At 39.7% G+C, this 22962-nt stretch overlaps 6 protein-coding genes across 6 annotated transcripts in view; 4 read left to right on the forward strand and 2 right to left on the reverse strand.

Moving 5' to 3' along the window:
• The window catches only part of LOC306752175 (CCR4-NOT transcription complex subunit 2-like), a 12792-nt gene extending 10105 nt beyond the window's left edge, over positions 1 to 2687 (reverse strand). Inside the window, exons 1-5 of the mRNA XM_079235900.1 lie at positions 2556 to 2687; positions 2006 to 2078; positions 1742 to 1889; positions 1415 to 1624; positions 757 to 836 (exon numbers count right to left, since the gene is read on the reverse strand). Coding sequence (XP_079092026.1) covers positions 757 to 836; positions 1415 to 1624; positions 1742 to 1889; positions 2006 to 2078; positions 2556 to 2675 — 631 coding nt within the window. The 5' untranslated portion in view covers positions 2676 to 2687. The remainder of the gene's footprint in view (positions 1 to 756; positions 837 to 1414; positions 1625 to 1741; positions 1890 to 2005; positions 2079 to 2555) is intronic.
• Positions 2688 to 8828: 6141 nt separating this feature from the next.
• LOC306752627 (histone H2A-like) lies at positions 8829 to 9215 on the forward strand (the record flags this gene model as incomplete). The annotated part of the gene is made up of 1 exon (XM_079236409.1): positions 8829 to 9215. The coding sequence occupies one exon, from the start codon at positions 8829 to 8831 to the stop codon at positions 9213 to 9215; it is 387 nt and encodes a 128-aa protein (XP_079092535.1).
• A 1556-nt stretch (positions 9216 to 10771) lies between these two features.
• Positions 10772 to 11557, forward strand: LOC306752150 (histone H4; the record flags this gene model as incomplete). The annotated part of the gene is made up of 1 exon (XM_079235860.1): positions 10772 to 11557. One exon carries the CDS (start codon positions 10772 to 10774, stop codon positions 11081 to 11083), a length of 312 nt encoding a protein of 103 aa, XP_079091986.1. The 3' UTR covers positions 11084 to 11557.
• A 670-nt stretch (positions 11558 to 12227) lies between these two features.
• Positions 12228 to 12638, reverse strand: LOC306752194 (histone H3.2; the record flags this gene model as incomplete). The annotated part of the gene is made up of 1 exon (XM_079235922.1): positions 12228 to 12638. The coding sequence occupies one exon, from the start codon at positions 12636 to 12638 to the stop codon at positions 12228 to 12230; it is 411 nt and encodes a 136-aa protein (XP_079092048.1).
• A 2386-nt stretch (positions 12639 to 15024) lies between these two features.
• LOC306752604 (uncharacterized protein) lies at positions 15025 to 15672 on the forward strand (the record flags this gene model as incomplete). Its single annotated transcript, XM_079236384.1, has 1 exon — positions 15025 to 15672. The coding sequence occupies one exon, from the start codon at positions 15025 to 15027 to the stop codon at positions 15670 to 15672; it is 648 nt and encodes a 215-aa protein (XP_079092510.1).
• Positions 15673 to 17093: 1421 nt separating this feature from the next.
• LOC306752563 (histone H2A-like) lies at positions 17094 to 17513 on the forward strand (the record flags this gene model as incomplete). The annotated part of the gene is made up of 1 exon (XM_079236343.1): positions 17094 to 17513. One exon carries the CDS (start codon positions 17094 to 17096, stop codon positions 17475 to 17477), a length of 384 nt encoding a protein of 127 aa, XP_079092469.1. The 3' UTR covers positions 17478 to 17513.
• Positions 17514 to 22962: the final 5449 nt, after the last annotated feature.

Genomic DNA, 22962 nt, shown 5'->3' on the forward strand with positions numbered 1-22962 from the left:
AGGAGTAGAACTAGGAGTAGAACTAGAAGTAGAACTAGAAGTAGAACTAGAAGTAGAAGTAAAACTAGGAGTAGAACAAGAAGTAAAACTAGAAGTAGAACTAGAAGTAGAAGTAAAACTAGGAGTAGAACTAGAAGTAGAACTAGAAGTAGAAGTAGAACTAGGAGTAAAACTAGAAGTAGAACTCGGAGTAGAACTAGGAGTAGAAGTAAAACTAGAAGTAGAACTCGGAGTAGAACTAGAAGTAAAACTAGAAGTAAAACTAGAAGTAGGAGTAGAACTAGGAGTAGAACTAGAAGTAAAACTAGAAGTAGAACTCGGAGTAGAACTAGAAGTAAAACTAGAAGTAAAACTAGAAGTAGGAGTAGAACTAGGAGTAGAACTAGAAGTAGGAGTAGGAGTAGAACTAAGAGTAGAACTAAGAGTAAAACTAGAAGTAGAACTCGTCTTTAGTGCTGTAGAACAGTTATAAGACATAAAGTAAAGACGTTTTTAACGTGTTTCAAGTGTACAAATGTTTTCAACGTTGGAAATAAAATGAGACTTTAGGTCTGTCAATAATGATGTTTTCACAGCTTCTGGCTCATCAGTTGAGGCGATTGTTTACAGAGAACATGCTTCTTTAGAGGGTTAAAAGAGGAGGAGTCTGAGGCTTCAACTATGACATCATCTCTAAACGCCTGAACTAAACGAGATAAACAAGTCAAAGACGTTTGACCTCTGAGCGGCTCCTGAAGGTCAAACGTGTTTCTGTACCTGTGCCATTGAAGATGTTGTTGGGTAAGGAGTTGTTCATGTTGTAGCCTGGATTCCTGTTCACACCGAAACCTGACATGCTGAGACACACACACACACACACACACACACACACACACACACACGTACACAATCATAAAACATCAGCTCGTGTTTCAGAGCGATGGACGAGGCTTTTGGGTGGATTGAACGAGTTTATAGCCAATAATCAATATTTAGTTTTACATCTACACAAAAAGAAACATCAGAATTAATCTTACAATGTATGTTGTCTATATGTTACATGTTGTTTTTTAAACAGGTTTTTGCACTTTATTATTACTACTATTGCACAATTCTCTATATGTTGGACAGAAGAGAAACATACTTTCGATCTTCTGCCTGTTTGCACATTGCACAAAATTGACAATAAAACTGACTTTGACAACTCATGAAAGGCAATAAATAAAAAAAATATTCAACACTTTTGTATGTGAAATATCACTTTTAAGAACTTTAAGGACTTTAGTTGTTTTTAAGCAAAACTTTAGTGACGTCGCTTCTCACATATGAAACTTGTAAATAAATAACCAATTAAATAAATAAAGTAGATAAATAATAAAGTAGATAATAATAAAGTAGATGAACCCGTAAGCTAACTGCATGGAGGTGAGCGTACCTGTTGATGGTGAAGGGCTGCCGTGCTTGCTGCTGCTTGGGCATGCCGATGATGCTGGGCGACGACCGGCTGGGGCTCCCCATGCCGCTGCGCCCCCCGGCCCCGCCCCGCTCTACCCCCACGCCGCCCATGCCGCCCGGGGCACCCGGGGGGCCGCCCACCTGCTGGCTGTGGTTCAGCACGCTGCGGGTGCTCATGGGCAGGATCCCCCTGCAGAGAGCCGCCACAGGGAGGAGGACTGAGACATTAAAGCCGGAGGAGGCTCGTGGGTCTGGAGAGATGACGACGATGATGATGAAGATGAGAAGCTGTGTGTGTGTGTCGTACCTGCTCGGTGAGGGAGGCGTGTGCATCGTGCCCGTGTTGGCTGAACTGGCATGGATGGGCAGCTGGTTGGCAGACTGGTTCAACCCACTTCGACTTAACTGAGGCGCTGCACTGCTGTTCATACCTCGCATGGGAAACCCCAACGCACCTGGGAGGGGGGGGTTCAGGTTAAAAACTTCTCCCCCACTTCAACCATATTTAGAGCTTCATGATGCTTATGGAGGGCCATGTGTGTGTGTGTGTGTGTGTGTCTCTCTCTCTCACTCTGTGGGCCATATAAACTGGCTCCCAGCTGTGACAGTTGACCCGTTGAGGAAGCAGAGGAAGACGTCAGCATCTGAGGAGAGAGGAGAGAGGAGAGAGGAGAGAGGAAGCACCAACACAACCGTTACTTCTCCTCACGACGTCATCGTTTGTTCACCAAGAAAATAAAGAAGACGCAGAAGAACCGGAGCAGCTCGTTGCTGGCGGATGAAACGCCTTCTTTGAGAACAAAAAAAACTCCTTTGAGAAATATTAATGTGTTTCCCCCCAAATAAATGTTTTAATCCGTTAAACAAAAGGAGACAAATGTTCAAACTTTTTGAAGGGGAAAAAAGGTTTTAAATGTGAGAATAAATTATAAAAAATAAACTCTAATGGCAGCTGAAGGTTAGAGATAAGATATGGCCCCTTTAGTTAAATCCATATTCTGACGCTACATCACATTAAAAGAGGAAAGTTTGCACTTTCTCCTGCAGGAAAAACAAAAACCTTTTCTCGGTTCCCAGCTGTTATGCGTCAGAACAAAAAACGTAACATAAATATGACTCACGTCTTTGTCGGGCCGGTGAGGCGGGAACATGGACTGCTGCGTGTAGTAGAGGCTGGAGTCGTCCGCGTAGTCGCTCTCGACCCCTCCCTCCATAAACTTCTTCCGGTTAGCACCAAACATACCGCGTGTCACCTGAGGAGCCGGCACAGGAAACGGTCAATGCGACTTCCTGTCACTGAACGCTTCATAACTCAAGATGCAGCAAACTGCTGAACTCGTTTTGTAAACATCTCTGAGTCTGCAGGGCCCTGTTCCTCGTACCTGGCTTACTGAGTTAGCGGCTAATTGTCAGGATAAGGTGACGTAGGTCAGGCGTTCTCGGTTTCTGGAAGCAAGTTTAGATAAATCACCATAGCAACACATCCAAAAATGTAAACCTGCTCCTGAGCAGGCTTACTGAACTTCACTGGATAATATGGACACTCCCACGGACAAAAAAGGCAGCTTCTTCCTCATTGATGAAGGAGCGATATTAGTTATATTAGTTTTATAGGGAGAGAGTTCTTTCAGATCACAGGATCCATCCTTTACATCATCATGACTTCCTGTACACGACGATATAGATTTTGACGGCAAGAAATAATTTATTTAGAGAGCTTCTCGAGCCGCGGACATTGATCACCACAGACGCAGCTGATCGCCTCAGACACAGACTGTCAGCCGCTGCATGCCGCTGTTCTTAAGGTTATTTAGCTCTTAAGAAACTTATGGATGTGTTAAAGCATCATAATTATATGACAGTGTTATTAGTACACCATGCATATCATTATTGTAGAACATGATTAAGGTGATCGTGATGAGAATACAGAGAATCACACACAATTTATTTTCACTGCTTCAATTGATTGAATTTCTGATTATGAATAATGCATACATACTGATCCGCCCATACACATATTCAAACTCATATACACATATATAGTACATGATTCATACGTGCATACAGTACATATATCCTCATAAGTATATACTTATTCGTAAATATAATCTGATTGATTTGGGTGATGAAGCACTTCAAATTAGCCGATACATTTTCTCAACACTGACGCATTTAACTTTCCTGATATATTTGCGACGCTTATGTCTCTCAGAGGGGGCGGAGTTAAAGTTGCGTTCACGGCAACAATGTTGCAAAAACGTTGGAATATTCGCAACGCGTTTGCTGTGAATGACTACGGTATTGACTTCCTCATATGCCTTCATGATCATCTCCTGCTTCTCAGCAGAGAAATAAAAAGAGGTTCCTCTGAGTTTATTGTCCATCGTACTGTTAGAACATGGTGGTATCAGTGCTCCATTATTATCCTTCTGAAGAGGAGCGGCGCATTTATCAGATGACTGACGTCTGGCTAGAATGAACGAGACGTTTCAGCGCGGATCAGCCGTGAAGAAACCCAGACAGCCTGATGTCAATCATCTCCTAATTTAAGCTGGAGATTAGGACATTTGCTTGACTTTGTTTAGCCGGGTACGAGAAATAGGGGCCAGGTATTCGCTCAGAAACTAAACTTTGCCCTCCCAAAAAACAACAAAGCAAATGTCTGAAATAAAGTAAAAACAATCGCACACAATTTGGACATATTTGTATTGTTGTTCGTGTCGGCCTTTCTCTGGTATTATCGCTCCGTGTGAAGAGTTTGAGGTGTTTAATGAGCCGCCATCAGATGTCGTTACTTAAACCTTTATTTACACTTTTATTATGTTGAAAATATTCTTAATAAGTTTGGAATAATTGTACATTTCAAGTGGAGCGGCGGCTACGGACACGGGTCTTGTTTGAGGATCACAGATTAACCTGCAACTTGGGACTTAAATGAACAAATGAACTATTTGTATTGATGTATTTGCATAAAACATCATCTGTTAAAACTAAACGAAGCTTCGATGCATCAAAGATGTTTAGTAATCGAGCTAAACTCAAACTGTTTCAGCCTTATTTATTTGTAAAACACCTATTCAGACAGTAAATGCAGGTCAATGTTTCACAATAAGGAAATGAAGCATATAAAGCCAGAATGAATGGAAAATAAGATGTAAAATAAAAGCCACTTGATTATTACGATACAAACATGAAATGCATGGAATGCATGAAATCAAGTAAAATACAACATTTTAAAAGAACTGTAGCAAAGTGCCAAAACCCCAGATTACAACTTGAGACTTGTATGAACGATAAACAAAGAGCCTCGTCTTTATGGATCATATAAACACATTCAGCAACGTTTGGGTTTGTTGGATGAAACAAAACAACTTCTGTGAGCGTCCAACATCGAACATGCATCACTCTTTTATAACAATAAATACATAAAGTCTAAAAAGTCACATCCAGACCAATCAATAATGAATACAACCAGCAGATGTTATTTACCCACTTTTTTGATTATTAGCATATGCATACATGATCTTTATGTTGAACTCGTTCATTTCATCTCATAATGCACGTCATAAACACACCATATCACACAATGTTTGAACCCTGGATGTTGCACACGAGGTGCTATGCAACACACATTTGTGTCTAAATAGTCTCTTTTGTTTCCTGCAGCAGGTTAGGCAGAGTTCTAGCCTCAGCCCCCGGTGATATGATGTATAAAGTGTGCATTATTACCCCTTTAAACATCGTGCTGCCGACCGGGCAGCGCATAAGCTCTTCTGTTCTGCTTTGAAACGGTAAAAGCTGCAGCAGTGTCGCCAAAAAAAGGCTTGCTAACGTGAAAGCTAATGTTCCTTTAATCTCTTTAATTTACCTTTTAATGAAGGAAACTCACCGGTTGGCCTAACGCCACCGATAAACCGGTTTATATTGATTATAGTTGTGTGCGTGAGTCCCGTGTGCGTGATGCTATAAGCGGGTTGTTGTACCTTGTTAGCCGAGTGTCAGGAGCTACGTGCTAGCCGAGCAGTGCACGTAAGCTAGCGCATAACTCCATAGGAATACATGGGAAACGTTAGCACGCGAGCTAACGCTTACTACTCGAGCTAAGCTAGCCCGCTAACAGCGACGCTAGAACGCCGCTACGGGGCCGGTTGTGTCCGGTTGTAACGGGCTCTGGCGGACCGGGGACGGCGGTTAGGATGCGGGTGAAGCAGACACGCGACCGGGGAGCCGGGGGCCGATGGGAAGGGGTGATCTGTTCAGGTTTGGGCCTAGTTTCCCCCACAAACAACAACAAAAAGCAACGGAAGCAGACTGCCGGGTCGGAAGTCGTGTCCTCCAGCTTCCCCCCCGTGGGCTGGTTCCGTCGTGAACTCCCCCGCCGGCCGGGGTTCTGTTTAAAAGTGGGTTCGGCGGGTGTTTGGGGAGAAAATACATTAAAGGAATAAAACAAGGAGCTTACCGCATCAATCTTTCTTCCCCGCTACAATCCAAGATGGCCGTCATCTCTTCGCCAATCAGCAAGGATGCTGGGATGCCTGTCGCCTCTGACCTCTGAGGCTCCATCACTCTATTTTACTCTATTGTACTCTATTATACTTTACTCTGTTATACTCTACTCTACTTTAGTATACTCCACTCTACTCTATTATACTCTGATCTCTGAGGCCCCATCATTCTACCCTATTGTACTCTGCTTTACTCTATTATACTCTATTGTACTCTACTATCTGAGGCTCCATCACTATACCTTACTCTATTGTACTCTACTCTATTATACTCTACTCTACTATCTCACCTCTGAGGCTCCATTACTCTACTTTATTGTACTCTACTTTACTCTATTGTACTCTACTCTAGTATACTCCACTTTACTCTATTGTATTATATTGTTCTCTACTATTTTACATTTGAGGCTCCATCACTCTACTTTACTCTATTGTGCTCTACTATACCATACTCTAATCCACTCTACTTTACTCAAGTATACTCTACTATCTCACCTTTGAGGTTCCATTACTATAATGTACTGTACCCTACTCTACTCTATTATATTATACTCCACCCTACTTTACTCTACTTTATTATACTCTACTCTATCCTATTATACTCCACCCTACTTTACTCTACTTTATTATACTCTACTCTATCCTATTATACTCCACCCTACTCTACTCTACTTTAATTCAATTAAATTAAATTTTTCAATTCAGTTTATTTTGTATAGCCCAACATCACAAATACAAGTTTGCCTCGGAGGGCTTTACAATCTGTACACATGACATCCTGTCCCAGGACCTCAGATTGGATCAGGAAAAACTCCCCCAAAAAGATAGTAAAAACCCTTTCACAGGGAAAAAGGGGAAGAAACCTGAGGGAGAGCAACAGAGGAGGATCCCTCTCCCCGGATGGACAGAAGCAATAGATGTCATGTGACCAGAATGAATAACGTAACGGAGTTACAGCACATTCCATGAATGTGACAGAAATGATTCATATAATGAGTAGTATGCATGGTCCATGATCCAGATAACCTTTACTCTATCCTATTATACTCCACCCTACTTTACTCTACTTTATTATACTCTACTCTACTTTACTCTATCCTATTATACCCTACTTTACTCTACTTTATTATACTCCACTCTACTTTACTCTATTTTACTCTATTCTACTCCACTTTACTTTACACTAATATACTCCACTCTACTCTATTGTATTTGACTTTACTCTACTTTATCGTACTCTACTTCACTCTACTTTTCACTACTGTCTAACCTCTGAGGCCCCATCACTCCACTTTACTTGTATATTTACTCTACTCTGATTGTGGGAAACTTTACTCAAGTTCTTCATTTGAAAAAAAGGATACTTTAGTAAATGAAATACAAATCATGACATTGGAAAACATAATATATACAAATAATAAAAGTAAAAAACACTGTTGTAGTCTGGTATTATTAGTATTATTATAAAATAATATTATTTTGTAGGCACTTCAAAGGGAAATGTACTTTATGACAGTTCCACTTATTTATCTAATTATGTTTTTATCCAAACCGTCTGATCAGTTTATGAAATATGAAATATTTTAATCAACTACTGTATTTAAGTTAAGTTTTGAGGTACATGTTGTTTACTTGAGTATTTCCTATTTATGGTGGTTCATATTTCTATTCTACTGTAACTGCAGTGACTCGTCATTTCAATTGTAAATACACCAACCATGTGAACATCTTATAAAATGTGACTCAGCATCACATATTGGGAGATAAAGATAATGCCGTTTTTAATTTGTGCCAAATTAAATCAGAGATAAATTAATAGCTCCCTAGAACAGTTTTGTAATTTATTTTTGTAATTAATTTAGATTATTTTCATAATTAAATGGTCTTTTTCATTTGATTGGTTAAAATAAACTATAAACCTCACATGTAACCTATATTAATTAAATGTTGCAAACATATTAATAGGGGAATGTTATTAATATAGGTACATTTTTACAGGTAGTGGTATACTATATATTGTATTTATTTGTATGTATAGTGTGTAGGAACATTTCACCTTCTTATGTTGTCCTGAGAAAAATCCATAGAAATGTGAGAAACAAAATAAATAGCTGGTTTAAGGTCTTTATGATGAAAAGTAAATATTTGAGAAGAAAATCAATGTACGACTTAAAAAACTGAACAAAAATATCAAGAGTTGTGACATATTCTATGCTCTGAAAATCACTGAAATTATAATGTTTGGGGTTTGTTTATTATTTAAAAACCCTGAAAGAAGATTGGTTAAATCTCATGGTGTTGTTGAAGACTACTGAACTATTTAGCACTTTTTATACAAACATGCAGCAAAAAGTGCTTAAAAATTACAACAACAAAATAATACAAGTTCAAGAATCACTGAATAAAAGTCATTCGAATACAAAATAAATAAATACCAGTGATAACACAAATATTTAAAAAGATTAGGCTATAATGTTGATACAAATTAAAAGCCATATTGAAAAAACATGTAATAATAATGATAATGATTAGATTGTTATTTGTATGTTCTCTGAAAATAATCCTCTGGTTTTCATGAATATTGTTTTGAACGTTCCTTCTCACTATTCTGATTTTGATATTATTTTTTGATACTATTTTGATCATTTACTTTAACATTTTCATTTAATGGTCCTGCTGTGACGTTTTATTTTGTAAACTCCATGAACTGCAAGCGGAAGCCGTCTGATCTCTACTGTATCTTACATGGTCGTTTCTGATTGGACGATCGCACTGACGCACCATCTCACCAATGAGCGAGCGGGTAGGAGCCGCGAGTGGCTATATATACAGGGATTTGGGTCGAGGCGGTAGTCTCCTTTAGCGCAACGAAGAAACCCAAAACCAGTCATGTCAGGAAGAGGAAAGACAGGAGCCGGCAAAGTCAGAGCGAAGGCCAAGACCAGGTCCTCCAGGGCCGGGCTCCAGTTCCCCGTCGGCCGTGTCCACAGACACTTGAGGAAGGGTAACTACGCCCAGCGTGTCGGCGCCGGAGCTCCGGTGTACCTGGCGGCGGTGCTGGAGTACCTGACCGCTGAGATCCTGGAGCTGGCCGGGAACGCTGCCCGCGACAACAAGAAGACCAGGATCATCCCCCGTCACCTGCAGCTGGCCGTCCGCAACGACGAGGAGCTCAACAAGCTGCTGGGCGGAGTGACCATCGCTCAGGGCGGCGTGCTGCCCAACATCCAGGCGGTGCTGCTGCCCAAGAAGACCGAGAAGGCCGCCAAGAAGTAGAGCGACCCGTTACCAAGACAACAACAACGGCTCTTTTAAGAGCCACCCACCATTCTGAAAGAGATCCTTCCTTTAACATGTAAAGCCAAAGTGTGTATATACATACGTGACCTGTATGACTGATATTTTGTGTGTGTGTGTTTTTTATATATATATATATGTGTGTGTGTGTGTGTGTGTATATGTGTGTGTGTGTGTGTGTGTGTGTATATGTGTATATATGATTACTGGCTTTTCCATTGCCGTAAGTCTAAAGTCTTCTGAATAATTAGTTTGGTCCAAACCTCAGTAACATAAATCTGGAGAACACCATTGTTGATTTTGAACTAAAAGGCTTCCAGTGTTTTAATATAAAGTTTAAATTATCCATGATCTCTTTGCAAAGGGAACCAAACACTTTGTGTTTAAGGTGAGGCGACTACAGAACATCAGAATAAATACTAATGCGTGTATAAGTATTTACTTGGATACTATAGAGATATAGTATTATTTATTACTAAATCTTAAATACCAAGGTACATATATAATTTGATATATTCATTAATCAACTTTACTTTACTCACAGTGACCCAAAAGAACACAATTTTAAAATGTAATGCTAAATTAAAGTACATTTTATCACTTAAATACTTCACATATTTGTATTAATCAACACAGCCAAACTATTTTATGGGAATTAAATACAAACATGAATCTGAAATGCACCACAGCTATAAGATGTTAAATATTTAAATATTTACTAATTATACTGCATATTTATAAACTGCACATTAAGTTCATATTTTAGAGCGTTTTATTTAAATTGTTTTACCAGATTTTGTTCTTAAGTTGCTTAACGTTTAAGTTGAGCCCAAATGTGTAGAATACAATAAATACAATAAAATGTTTTCTAAGTGGGTGTAATATATTTTTGACAATGTGTAGTATTACTTCTGTTTGGGTTTTTATATCCCATTTAGTGTCACTGTTTCCCTAAAACTATTTAGATAATGTGGTCTTGATACATAACCGGTGTATATACTAAATATATAATAATAATAATATAAATAATATTATTTATTGATTATTTGAAACATAATCAGGATCAAAGTACATTTGCACAAATAAGTAATTTGACTTAAAGATATGTACATCATTTAAAGTAAAGCATGTACAATAGTATAATACACAAATCATTATGATTATTGTTATTTATTTGATGAATATATCTACGACGTCACAGTGTCATGTTAAAATATAAAAGCCAATAGTTTAGGTGTATTGTGGAGTAAATGAGCTGTGATGGTAAATATTTGAGAATTGGACAAAATAATATGACTATATGAATATATGACAATGTCAGGAAATGAGAGGCGAGTAGATGAAGTGTATTTTATTTTGAAGGGGTTGTATCACAACCAGAAATGCAGTGGCTCACACAATCGAGCTTCATCAACGGATTCTGAGAAAAGGCGAGCTGAGATGTCTGTGTCTTCAACTACGTCCGCAAAACGGCTTTAAATACCGACGCTCTCCGTCCATTAGTTCATCTACAAGCCAACCCAGACTCTGACAAGATGAGCGGACGTGGAAAAGGCGGCAAGGGACTCGGCAAAGGAGGCGCTAAGCGCCACAGGAAGGTCCTCCGTGATAACATCCAAGGGATCACCAAACCCGCCATTCGCCGCCTGGCTCGCCGCGGGGGAGTGAAGCGTATCTCCGGTCTGATCTACGAGGAGACCCGCGGGGTGCTCAAGGTGTTCCTGGAGAACGTGATCCGTGACGCCGTCACCTACACCGAGCACGCCAAGAGGAAGACGGTGACCGCCATGGACGTGGTGTACGCGCTGAAGAGGCAGGGCCGCACCCTGTACGGCTTCGGGGGATAAACACTGACCGACAACAACACGACACAACGGCTCTTTTAAGAGCCACCCACCCCTCCTGAGAGCCCATGTCCTGGTGCGTTTAGTCAGCCATTCTCCATGTTTGTATAATGAACTAAAAAACAGACCAGGCGTTTCAACATTGAATGCAATATTGGGCTTTTTACTGGACTGCATACAAATGTGCGCATGTTTACTCTTCGCGTCGACAGTAGCGGTGTATGCTCCTTCAGCTCGCCTGCATTTAATAATTTAAACTGATTTACGACGCGACGGCTCCAACAAACCTCATGTCCTGCCTTCATTTAGTCAACCATGCTCCATATTTGTATAATGACCCACAAATGTCGTGATTGTATCAACAGTAATGTCAACCACCCCATGTATATGTATAAAGACATGCAGATGCTTTAGTTGTGTTTAACTGCATACAACAGGACATTTTTCTTTGACTGATGCCCATTTAGATCTGTTGAATAAAACACCTGAACTGATAGTGTCTGAACAATGATTTAAATGTAAAATATTGTATTTTGATCACAAACCGATGTGTTTGTGATCAAGTGATCCTTTGTGGTAATTAGACAAATAAACCTGTTGCGTTATGGATGGGTTAAATGTAGACCAACACTAGCTGTTCCACAGCTATATGTTTATTTTAAGAGCCGTCTCATAAGATGTATATATCAACTTGGTGTGAACCTCCAGTAGAATACATCTTTTTTTATTGAATATAATTAAAAATGAATTAATGGAGCCTGCGCATTTGTACAGCTTCTGTAACTGTAATTAATCCAAACTATTACTAATTTGTTAAAATCTATTTTAGCCCATTGATGTAATGTTCATTTAGTTCACGATGTGTTTGTCAGACTGGACCACAACGTATTAATGTTAAATGATGTGTGACAAGTTCATTATTTGGGAAACGTAAAAGCCGAGAGACTGAACTCCGCCACAAAACACGTGGCAGCAGGTTTAAACTATTTTAGCAGATAATAGTTATTATTATTGTGTGTTAAATATGTTAACTCCTTAAAGGTTATTTAGAAGGAGCACCACGTGGTTATCAGACCGGACCACAGCTCTCAGAGGCGGGTGAGTGGCTCTTAAAAGAGCCGTTGGGGTTCACTACAGGCGGGTCGGTCTAAGCCCTCTCCCCGCGGATGCGGCGGGCCAGCTGGATGTCTTTGGGCATGATGGTGACCCTCTTGGCGTGGATGGCGCACAGGTTGGTGTCCTCGAACAGGCCGACCAGGTAAGCCTCGCTGGACTCCTGCAGAGCCATGACGGCGGAGCTCTGGAAGCGCAGGTCGGTCTTGAAGTCCTGAGCGATCTCCCTCACCAGGCGCTGGAAGGGCAGCTTGCGGATCAGCAGCTCGGTGGACTTCTGGTAGCGGCGGATCTCCCTCAGAGCCACGGTGCCGGGCCTGTAACGGTGGGGCTTCTTCACTCCGCCGGTGGCCGGGGCGCTCTTACGGGCAGCTTTAGTCGCCAGCTGCTTCCTGGGAGCTTTTCCTCCGGTGGACTTACGGGCGGTTTGCTTTGTTCTGGCCATTTTCACTACTCGTTCTCTTTGGAAAGAAAAATAGTTGTATTTTTCAGAGCGACGGCGTCTCCCTTATATATCCAGAGCCGGAGCAAACGCGACGCTGATTGGTCCAATTTCAGCACGTGATAGCGCAAAGGGAAGTGAACGCAAACCAACATTTAACTCTTTACTGACATAGATATATAATTATATAATTTATCAAGCGAAACCTTTTTGAATATCAATGTCCTGGTGTGAAAATATTATTGATAATTGAGAAATGAATTCCCTAATGTTACTGTAATTGTTAATAATAATAATAATAATAATAATAATAATAATAATAATAATAATATGTAACATTTACATGTCTATATTACAGGTATAGTATTTATTATGTGTATTTTATAGATAATTACCTGTAATTTATCTATAGAGGTAGATGTATCCGTAGATGGGGACCATGTGTGCAGCATTACTTTTAATTAACATGTACAATCAGAAAATAACTACTGCTACCTTAAAATGTACTACTATACATGTATTTTATACTTCTACTCCACTACAGGGTGGGACATATTATGGGTTAGGTTAAAACGTTTGGTACTTTAAGTATATTTGAAGCTATTAATAATAATAATAATAATAATACAATCTGGACGCTGGGGGAAATGCCAATATATAAAAAGTATAGCACTAATGAAAAAAAATGCTTTAATTGTTTTTCATTGTAGATATGGACACATGATATTTCATCTTTGTTTGGTCATTTATAAGTTTCGGCCAGCAACACATTCCGATGAAGTCGGGACGAGAACAATCATCATCAACAGACAACAAAGACAGCAAAGAAACTTGTGAGAGATGTGTTGATCACATTTATTGATCCTTAATCTAGAACCCTTGTTTTGTAAGTGTTCCATTCCCTGTATGCTGATGACATTGATTTATTTAAGTACTCCCTCCCTATAACTCATTTTCTGCGTTAATGAACCTACTAAAAACAATTGGTAAATATGCAGGATATACATTAAATCTTCAGAAAACACAAACCGTACGAACAGATTTTGTGGAACAACGAATGCATGACCATGTGACGTTGCTCTAGACATGTTGACCTCGACCTCTCTCAAGTCTTCCTCCCCGTCTGATGCGGTTTGGGTTTTCTGTTCTCCCGAATTGTACAAAGTTACCCAACTTTAAAAAACTGTGGATGTCATAAATGCAGGTACGAATGTATACTTTGTAAGCTAAGCTACTGTCCAAAAATAATAATACAATATTTACAAACAAAAAAAGAGTAGAAAGCTAACCGACTTCCTGTTTACTCTGGTACATGCAATTCATGCATTACCTTTTAAACGTTGTGTCTTACTTTATATTGTTTGTTAAAACAAGTATTGTAGATTCTAGAATAGTCTCTGTTATGCCAATAATGAGTATTTTATCTTGAACACAGCTTGACACCAGAACCTGCTTTAATACATTTCACAACAGAGTAAATAATACATCCTTAATACTGCAACAACATAACATATGCCACGAATAAGAAACTGTGTGGAAAATAAAATTGTCTCTATTTGCCCCCTTAAAAACTACATTATTAATAAAATATGTTATAATTCTAGAGTTCATAAACATTGATTATTTCCACTATATACATGAACAACTTTAGAGTTATGAAATATCACCACAGTAGTTTCAGCTTTGTTCAGCTCACAAACTGGCAGCTGAGTGCATTTAAAGCATCACAAATATGTTTAAATACGACTTTCACACTGTAATGAATACATAAACATGGTTGTATCATGAATTAAAAAAGAAATAAACAATACATAAATAAAGGACACCGTTTCAGGAAGTGGAGAGCTCAGCCTGCCTATCCCAACAGGAGTGTGTTTGCAGACACCAGATTGACCTATTTTGAATAAATAAATAAGAACAAGAGTAGAGAGTTTTTACATTGGATCTCTGAACAAACATCTCTTCTCAATGTCAAACTCTTTTTTGGGGGCTTTTTATGTATTATGAAGCATTTAGGAGAGAAATCACAAAGAAAAGACACTCAGCTGCGTCTCACACAGAAGATGATGGGAGACGTTTAAACGCTTTACAGACTAAATACAGAAGCGTAATGACGTTTATTTCACAAACATGTGAAGATAAACTCCTTCGCTATCAGTTGGATTACATTTCAGGCTTTCCTTCCTCCTCTAGATGTGTATTTTATACATTTAATGGCGAAGAGAAAACACAAGTGACTGAGTTTTGCCGCTGCCCCAGTGAGAGGCAGGCTGGGTTGAGTCTCCACGGTTCTCATGGTGTGTTTAAGTTCCCCTCCTCGCGGAGCGTTTCCATCAGTCACAACAGACGAGCACAGAACAGACGAGCACAGAACAGACGAGCTAGCACGATGACAGCAGAAGTCGCTCCAGCCGCCGCACCGGCCACCCAGGTGAAGTCCCCGAAGAAGAAGGCGTCCAGGCCCAGCAAAAAGTCCGGTCCCGGCGCCGGCGAGCTCATCCTGAAAGCGGTGACCGCCTCCAAGAGCCGTACTGGGATCTCCTATGTGGCCGTGAAGAAGGCCATAGCCGCTGACGGCTACGACGTGGTCCAAAACAGCGCCCACATTAAACGCGCCGTCAAGAAGCTGCTGGAGGCAGGAGCCCTGGTGCAGGTCAAGGGCATCGGGGCCAGCGGCTCCTTCAAGGCGGCCAAGCCCGCTGAAAAGCCCAAGAAAGTGACGAAGAAGCCCGCCGCCAAACCCAAGAAGCCCGCAGCGAAGAAGATCACCGCCGCCAAGAAATCTCCTGTCGTCGCCAAGAAGCCAAAAGCGGCCAAGACGACACCCAAGAAGGCGAAGAAGCCCGCGACAGCCAAGAAAACATCCGTAAAGAAGATCACCAGGAGTCCGAAGAAGGTGGTTGTGGCCAAGAAGGCGGCTTCACCCAAGAAAGCCGCGAAGAAGGTCGTTAAACCCAAAGCCGCGAAACCAGCGAAGAAGACTGCAGCTAAAAAAACAGTGAAGAAGACTGCAGCAAAGAAACCAGCGAAGAAGTAAACTTATTTACAAAAACGGCTCTTTTAAGAGCCACCCAAATACACAGAAGAGCACCTTTTTTTTCTCAATAGGAATATTATTATACACATATCTATATATATATCTATATATATATATATATATATATATATATATATATATATATATATATATATATATTAGTCATGTCAACAAAAGACATTCAGTGATTTAGTTTAAACCGACTCATAAACAAACTATATATATTATCAAAATAATGTGTAATGCTTAAGATAATATTAATTAGTTCCACAGTGGGACTTCAGCATTACAGCAGCAAACTGGGTCAAGTGCACACATAACATCAATATAGATTATCACGATAGCAATGACTTTCCTACTAAATTAAACAAAGACAACTATACTATTTAACTACTTCCTGTTTTATGAAACTTGTCTCAGTACTTTACAGAATACTTGCTCTGGATATGTGAAGTACTCTGGCTCTATCTGATATTTCACCACTAGATTACAATAAATACACAAAAGATGATTTACATAATTCAATGGTTATTACATACGTTTAAACACACTGAGACTCTTAAATGAACAAATTAAATATGATGAATATATATGAAGTACACGTTTAAGGTACTTTTTGAGTATTTCTACCTGGCCATTTTATACTTCATACTATTCTAACAACACATAATGTTACTGCATTTATTTTACAGCTTTACTCACTTCAACAATTATGATTTTTATGAACTTGTGATTGTATTTCTCACTATTTTCACTGTTTTTAATTAATAAACCAAACAATAATTAACTACTTAAAAAAGTTAAAAATTCAACCGACAAGATCCTAGAACAATACAATCCTGCTTTAACATTAATGCAGAAGTAATAATAATCTAATTATGATTATTTTCCTAATTATATTAGCACACATTTCCAATGCAGCCCTTTTACTTGTAGAGTCTTTGTAAAATATCTACTGAATCAAAGTATCGGAGTACTTCCTGTATATATCTCCAACACTTTACTTTTTATTCACTGAGACGTCAATATGTTCAAAGTCACTTAAATGTAATTGAATTAATGTTAAAAACATATTTTATAATCTTATCAAATTAACATGTGCTGATTATTATGATGTCATTACTTCACCGTGTTTTTTTTTTCATATTTATCATGTACATTCTGGTTGTATGTACATGAATACACGTTTAAAGTAGTGTTTTATTGAGGTTTTGTGTTTATTTTGACCGTAAACGTCTCGTGGTATAAATCGCATGCAGAGCGGGAGTCTCGCGTTGGCGCGGTGACGTAGTCTTCTCTGATTGGATGATCGTACTACTGTCCCGGACCAATGAGCGACCAGGTGCTCCTTTATATCCTGAGCTTTGCCGGTAGCGCGGCATTCTTCTCTCCTAACAGAAGCAGAATAACCACCGTGAAACATGTCAGGAAGAGGTAAAACCGGCGGCAAGACCAGAGCGAAGGCCAAGACCAGGTCCTCCAGGGCCGGGCTCCAGTTCCCCGTCGGCCGTGTCCACAGACACTTGAGGAAGGGTAACTACGCCCAGCGTGTCGGCGCCGGAGCTCCGGTGTACCTGGCGGCGGTGCTGGAGTATCTGACCGCTGAGATCCTGGAGCTGGCCGGGAACGCTGCCCGCGACAACAAGAAGACCAGGATCATCCCCCGTCACCTGCAGCTGGCCGTCCGCAACGACGAGGAGCTCAACAAGCTGCTGGGCGGAGTGACCATCGCTCAGGGCGGCGTGCTGCCCAACATCCAGGCGGTGCTGCTGCCCAAGAAGACCGAGAAGGCCGCCAAGAAGTAGAGCGCGACTCTCATCCCCCAACGGCTCTTTTAAGAGCCACCCACCATTCTGAAAGAGATCCTTCCTGTCTGAATCGATGAACTGCGTTTTAATAAATGCTCTCACAGATGTTTCACACTGTAACATTAAAAGTGCAAGCCTTTCTGTTGCGGTACTCGATTAAATGTGTCGGTGAACGGTCCAAATATTTACTTCGTAAACCTGGTCTGCGTCAACAGAGACTCTGAAGTCTGTTTAAAACCTGTGTTCCTCTGACGGCTTCTAACTGTATCTGCAACGCTGCTGTTGCTCCGTCTGTCCACATGGGGGCGATGTCCTCCAACACAAGAAGCTGACGCTGCTGATGAAGACGACCGAGTTCCCCCAGGTGACATGACACGCTGAGGTTTCGTGTGTGTGTGTGTTCAAATGTACAGGTCCTCTACCAGCAGTTCATGTGATCACATGAGTTCTGGTCCCATTCTGTTTAGTGTCTCTCAGACCGTCAAGTGACTTCATTAAATGAATAAATCCACTGTTCTGTATCAAGTTTACAACAATCACAAAAGTGTTTTTATTTCAGTGTTTAGTTTTTCTCCATGTTTTATTAGTTCAGAGATTCATGCTCACCCTGTAACTTGTATCTCTCTATACACTAACTTGTGTCTCACTATACACTAACTTGTGTCTCACTATACACTAACTTGTGTCTCACTACACACTAACTTGTGTCTCACTACACACTAACTTGTGTCTCACTACACACTAACTTGTGTCTCACTATACACTAACTTGTGTCTCACTATACACTAACTTGTGTCTCACTATACACTAACTTGTGTCTCTCTATACACTAACTTGTGTCTCTCTATACACTAACTTGTGTCTCACTATACACTAACTTGTGTCTCACTATACACTAACTTGTGTCTCACTATACACTAACTTGTGTCTCACTATACACTAACTTGTGTCTCACTATACACTAACTTGTGTCTCACTATACACTAACTTGTGTCTCTCTATACACTAACTTGTGTCTCACTATACACTAACTTGTGTCTCACTATACACTAACTTGTGTCTCACTATACACTAACTTGTGTCTCTCTATACACTAACTTGTGTCTCTCTATACACTAACTTGTGTCTCACTATACACTAACTTGTGTCTCACTACACACTAACTTGTGTCTCACTACACACTAACTTGTGTCTCACTATACACTAACTTGTGTCTCTCTATACACTAACTTGTGTCTCACTACATAAACTTGTGTCTCACTATACACTAACTTGTGTCTCACTACACACTAACTTGTGTCTCACTACATAAACTTGTGTCTCACTATACACTAACTTGTGTCTCACTACACACTAACTTGTGTCTCACTATACACTAACTTGTGTCTCTCTATACACTAACTTGTGTCTCTCTATACACTAACTTGTGTCTCTCTATACACTAACTTGTGTCTCACTACACACTAACTTGTGTCTCACTATACACTAACTTGTGTCTCACTATACACTAACTTGTGTCTCACTACACACTAACTTGTGTCTCACTATACACTAACTTGTGTCTCACTACACACTAACTTGTGTCTCACTATACACTAACTTGTGTCTCTCTATACACTAACTTGTGTCTCTCTATACACTAACTTGTGTCTCACTATACACTAACTTGTGTCTCTCTATACACTAACTTGTGTCTCACTATACACTAACTTGTGTCTCTCTATACACTAACTTGTGTCTCACTATACACTAACTTGTGTCTCACTATACACTAACTTGTGTCTCACTATACACTAACTTGTGTCTCTCTATACACTAACTTGTGTCTCACTACACACTAACTTGTGTCTCACTATACACTAACTTGTGTCTCACTACACACTAACTTGTGTCTCTCTATACACTAACTTGTGTCTCTTTATACACTAACTTGTGTCTCTCTATACACTAACTTGTGTCTCTCTATACACTAACTTGTGTCTCTCTATACACTAACTTGTGTCTCTTTATACACTAACTTGTGTCTCACTACACACTAACTTGTGTCTCACTACACACTAACTTGTGTCTCACTATACACTAACTTGTGTCTCTCTATACACTAACTTGTGTCTCACTATACACTAACTTGTGTCTCTCTATACACTAACTTGTGTCTCTCTATACACTAACTTGTGTCTCTCTATACACTAACTTGTGTCTCTCTATACACTAACTTGTGTCTCACAATACACTAACTTGTGTCTCTTTATACACTAACTTGTGTCTCACTATACACTAACTTGTGTCTCACAATACACTAACTTGTGTCTCACTATACACTAACTTGTGTCTCACAATACACTAACTTGTGTCTCACTATACACTAACTTGTGTCTCACAATACACTAACTTGTGTCTCACTATACACTAACTTGTGTCTCACTATACACTAACTTGTGTCTCTCTATACACTAACTTGTGTCTCTCTATACACTAACTTGTGTCTCACTATACACTAACTTGTGTCTCACTATACACTAACTTGTGTCTCACTATACACATCTCCCTCTGGCCTCCTGGACCCGGACCAGACGTCTCATCTGAAACCGGCCTGGGGAAATAAATTGGTAAACCCAAATCTGACAACCGATGGTTCCATGGTGGATTTATCTCACTGCTCATCAGTTTGTGCAAGACTGTCTGTTGCAATGCATTCTGGGCCAAATCTCCCCAAATATGAACGACAGCCGCCTGCCAACCATACACATGCTTTGGTCGTGCCCAAATTTAATTTTTGGGATTTTTGGGATCAAATATTCGACTTTGGGACAGGACTGACTGTTCAGACTGTATCATTTTAACGTTTTGTTAAATGTTTGTGTAATGTTTCATGTTTCCACGTCTTCATTTCTACTATATTGAAGTGGGATCTTTTTCGTCTGAATCTTTGTACCAAACCTCCGCAGAGTGAAGTGTTTGTTTGTTTGTTTGTTTATTCTCTTGTTGTGTCACAGGTCCACTTCCTCTTAATGTCCTGTATAGCCCGACTCATTGGGGAGGTACTGCTCTTCAATACTGTTAGTGTTTGCAAAATCAATAAAAAAAGATCCAAAATAAAAACTATATGAAACCACATATGAAATTTAAATCTTGTTTTTATTGATGATTATTATCCCTTAAATTACGTATGTGATGATATACGTTTAATGTTAGAATGAACTTCTATGTTTGAGACCGAAAAGGGAAATTAAAAACATTACTTTATTACAGTTATACAACATGAGTCCAACAGGACTTCATTAAAGACCTCAGAGAAATATAAAGCACACTCAATTTAGTACAATAGAATGTTATAAAAATGTTATTCTTCCTCTTGTGTTAGCTTTCTGTTAGCATCTCTTGTGTTAGCTTTCTGTTAGCATTTCTTGTGTTAGCTTTCTGTTAGCATCTCTTGTGTTAGCTTTCTGTTAGCATCTCTTGTGTTAGCGGGTCGGTTTTGACCCATGTCTTAAATCAGCTGTAAAATACACTAAAGACAATTATTTATCATCCAAAGTGTTTCTCACCTCTTGGTGACCTTGTTAGGCTTCCTTATCCATGAACCTATTGTTTATGTTTTCATCTTGTTGGTGTGGGCCTCTGGGCCTTTTCTTTGTCAGGATACCTCCATTTCTATAAAAGGAATGTTGAAATGAACCTCAAAAGAATCATATAAATAAATAAAAGGTTGTTGTGTTACCTGACTATTACTGAGGGGTATTACAACACATCTTTTAAATGCATGTGTTTTATTTATTTTTTCATTTTAATATTACTAACTATAGTAACATCTATGGTGTTACGGGTCAATTTATATTTACTTCAAGAAAAAGGCTAAACAGTATTTTTTTTTCAGTATTATAACTTTAATACAAACACAAAATGAAAAGCAGAATAAGTCATAACACAGCATATATAATGCAAGGTCAAAAAATAAATACAAAATGAAGCAAGTCTTATGTTTATAACTGGGTCTAAACCGACCCTCACAACACAAAGGTCATCATTTCAACCAGAGCGTTTTATAATTTAGTGAAACATTTTGTATTGTTTTATTTTGTTGAAATAGAGGTTCCTGACAGTCTAAAAGCCTTGATGCAATAAACACATTGATGCGGTTCTTAATGCATGTAAAACCTAAACGGGTCGGCGCTGACCCGAACACAAGAGGAAGGTTAACAGAACATGTTGGTTATTATTATTATGATGTATTTTTCAGCCAAGTACCCCCTAACCAGCGCATATCATTTCTGGTAAAAAAAATAAAAAAAAAGTAGTAATACACAGCGCTGTGCCGTCAGTGTCGGATTCATTAAACTGTCAGCAATGAATATTGCATTGAACTGACTGCTTTTGCATTTGAGTGAGAAACTTGTGGTTCATGAGGATCTTTGTCCGTCTCGCTGGCAGCGAGGCCACTGCTGTGACCGAGCGCTCCTCCAGACACAGCCTGCTTCTTTGCTTTGTTTGGATCAGTCATTGCAGAGAAGGAGGCCTCACGTCAGCATGTGGAGGCAAAGGGTGTAGCTGCCCCTAAGCGTTCCGTCCCAGGTCAGGGTGCTCCTGCTTCCCTCACACAACACTGTGTGAGTGTGGACGTGTTAAACTTCATCTGGAGGTCAGACGACACTTCCAGGAGTTTGTGCTGATAAGTGACAGGTAGCTTGCTTCTGTTTGCTTCACGCCAACGCTTCCCTCGAGGCCGCTGCGTCCGGGGAGATGCTGCTGCAGGATTTCCAGCTCATGCCGTTTGCACAGAAGAAGGTGTTGACAACATAAACAATGTCTCTGTGTTTTCAGCAGCATTGCTGCTACAACCACGACTTCATTGTTTGAGTTTAAAGGCAGCAGTGATAGATAGACGGGTAGTGCCAGGTTGGGTCAAACCATGCTGATATGGGGGAGACTCTGGGTTTTTAGGATAATTAAATCAAACAGCCTACTGGATATAACATTCACAACTGATGGCGCTGCTGCATGACAGGAAGAAACTCAGGGGTCGTGAGGAGAATTGAGTGCTGCTTAATTTTCTGTAAAGCACAATGTTTTTCAGTATTTGTGAGGTAATCACAAGAAAAGTACATTTTGTGTATATGAATCCTTTTGAATTGCACTTTTTGTTTAATTTATTTTGAATTTGTGGAAAAGCTGCTCCTCCAGACAGTGACTTGTTCCACAGTAAAGTGTTGGTCATAAATTCAGTGAGTGAGGTCATTTCAGTCTTTTTGAAACTACTTCTTAGTTGTTGGACTTTTTGTTTGTGCATGAAGCTGTTGAGTCTGTTTTAAAATGGCCGAATATTCTGAATTGTTATGTATGTAATACCTCGTGTCCTGAAGATGCACTTTTGGGTTTTTAATTAAAATGCAGCTAATTGAGTGTTTCTGAAGCAAATGAACAAACAAGATGCATATACTTTTATTGTGGTTTCAGATAATTATATAATATAGTGAGAAGAACA

This window comes from Taurulus bubalis (genome assembly GCF_910589615.1).
Source record: "Taurulus bubalis genome assembly, chromosome: 20".
Lineage (NCBI taxonomy): Eukaryota > Metazoa > Chordata > Actinopteri > Perciformes > Cottidae > Taurulus > Taurulus bubalis.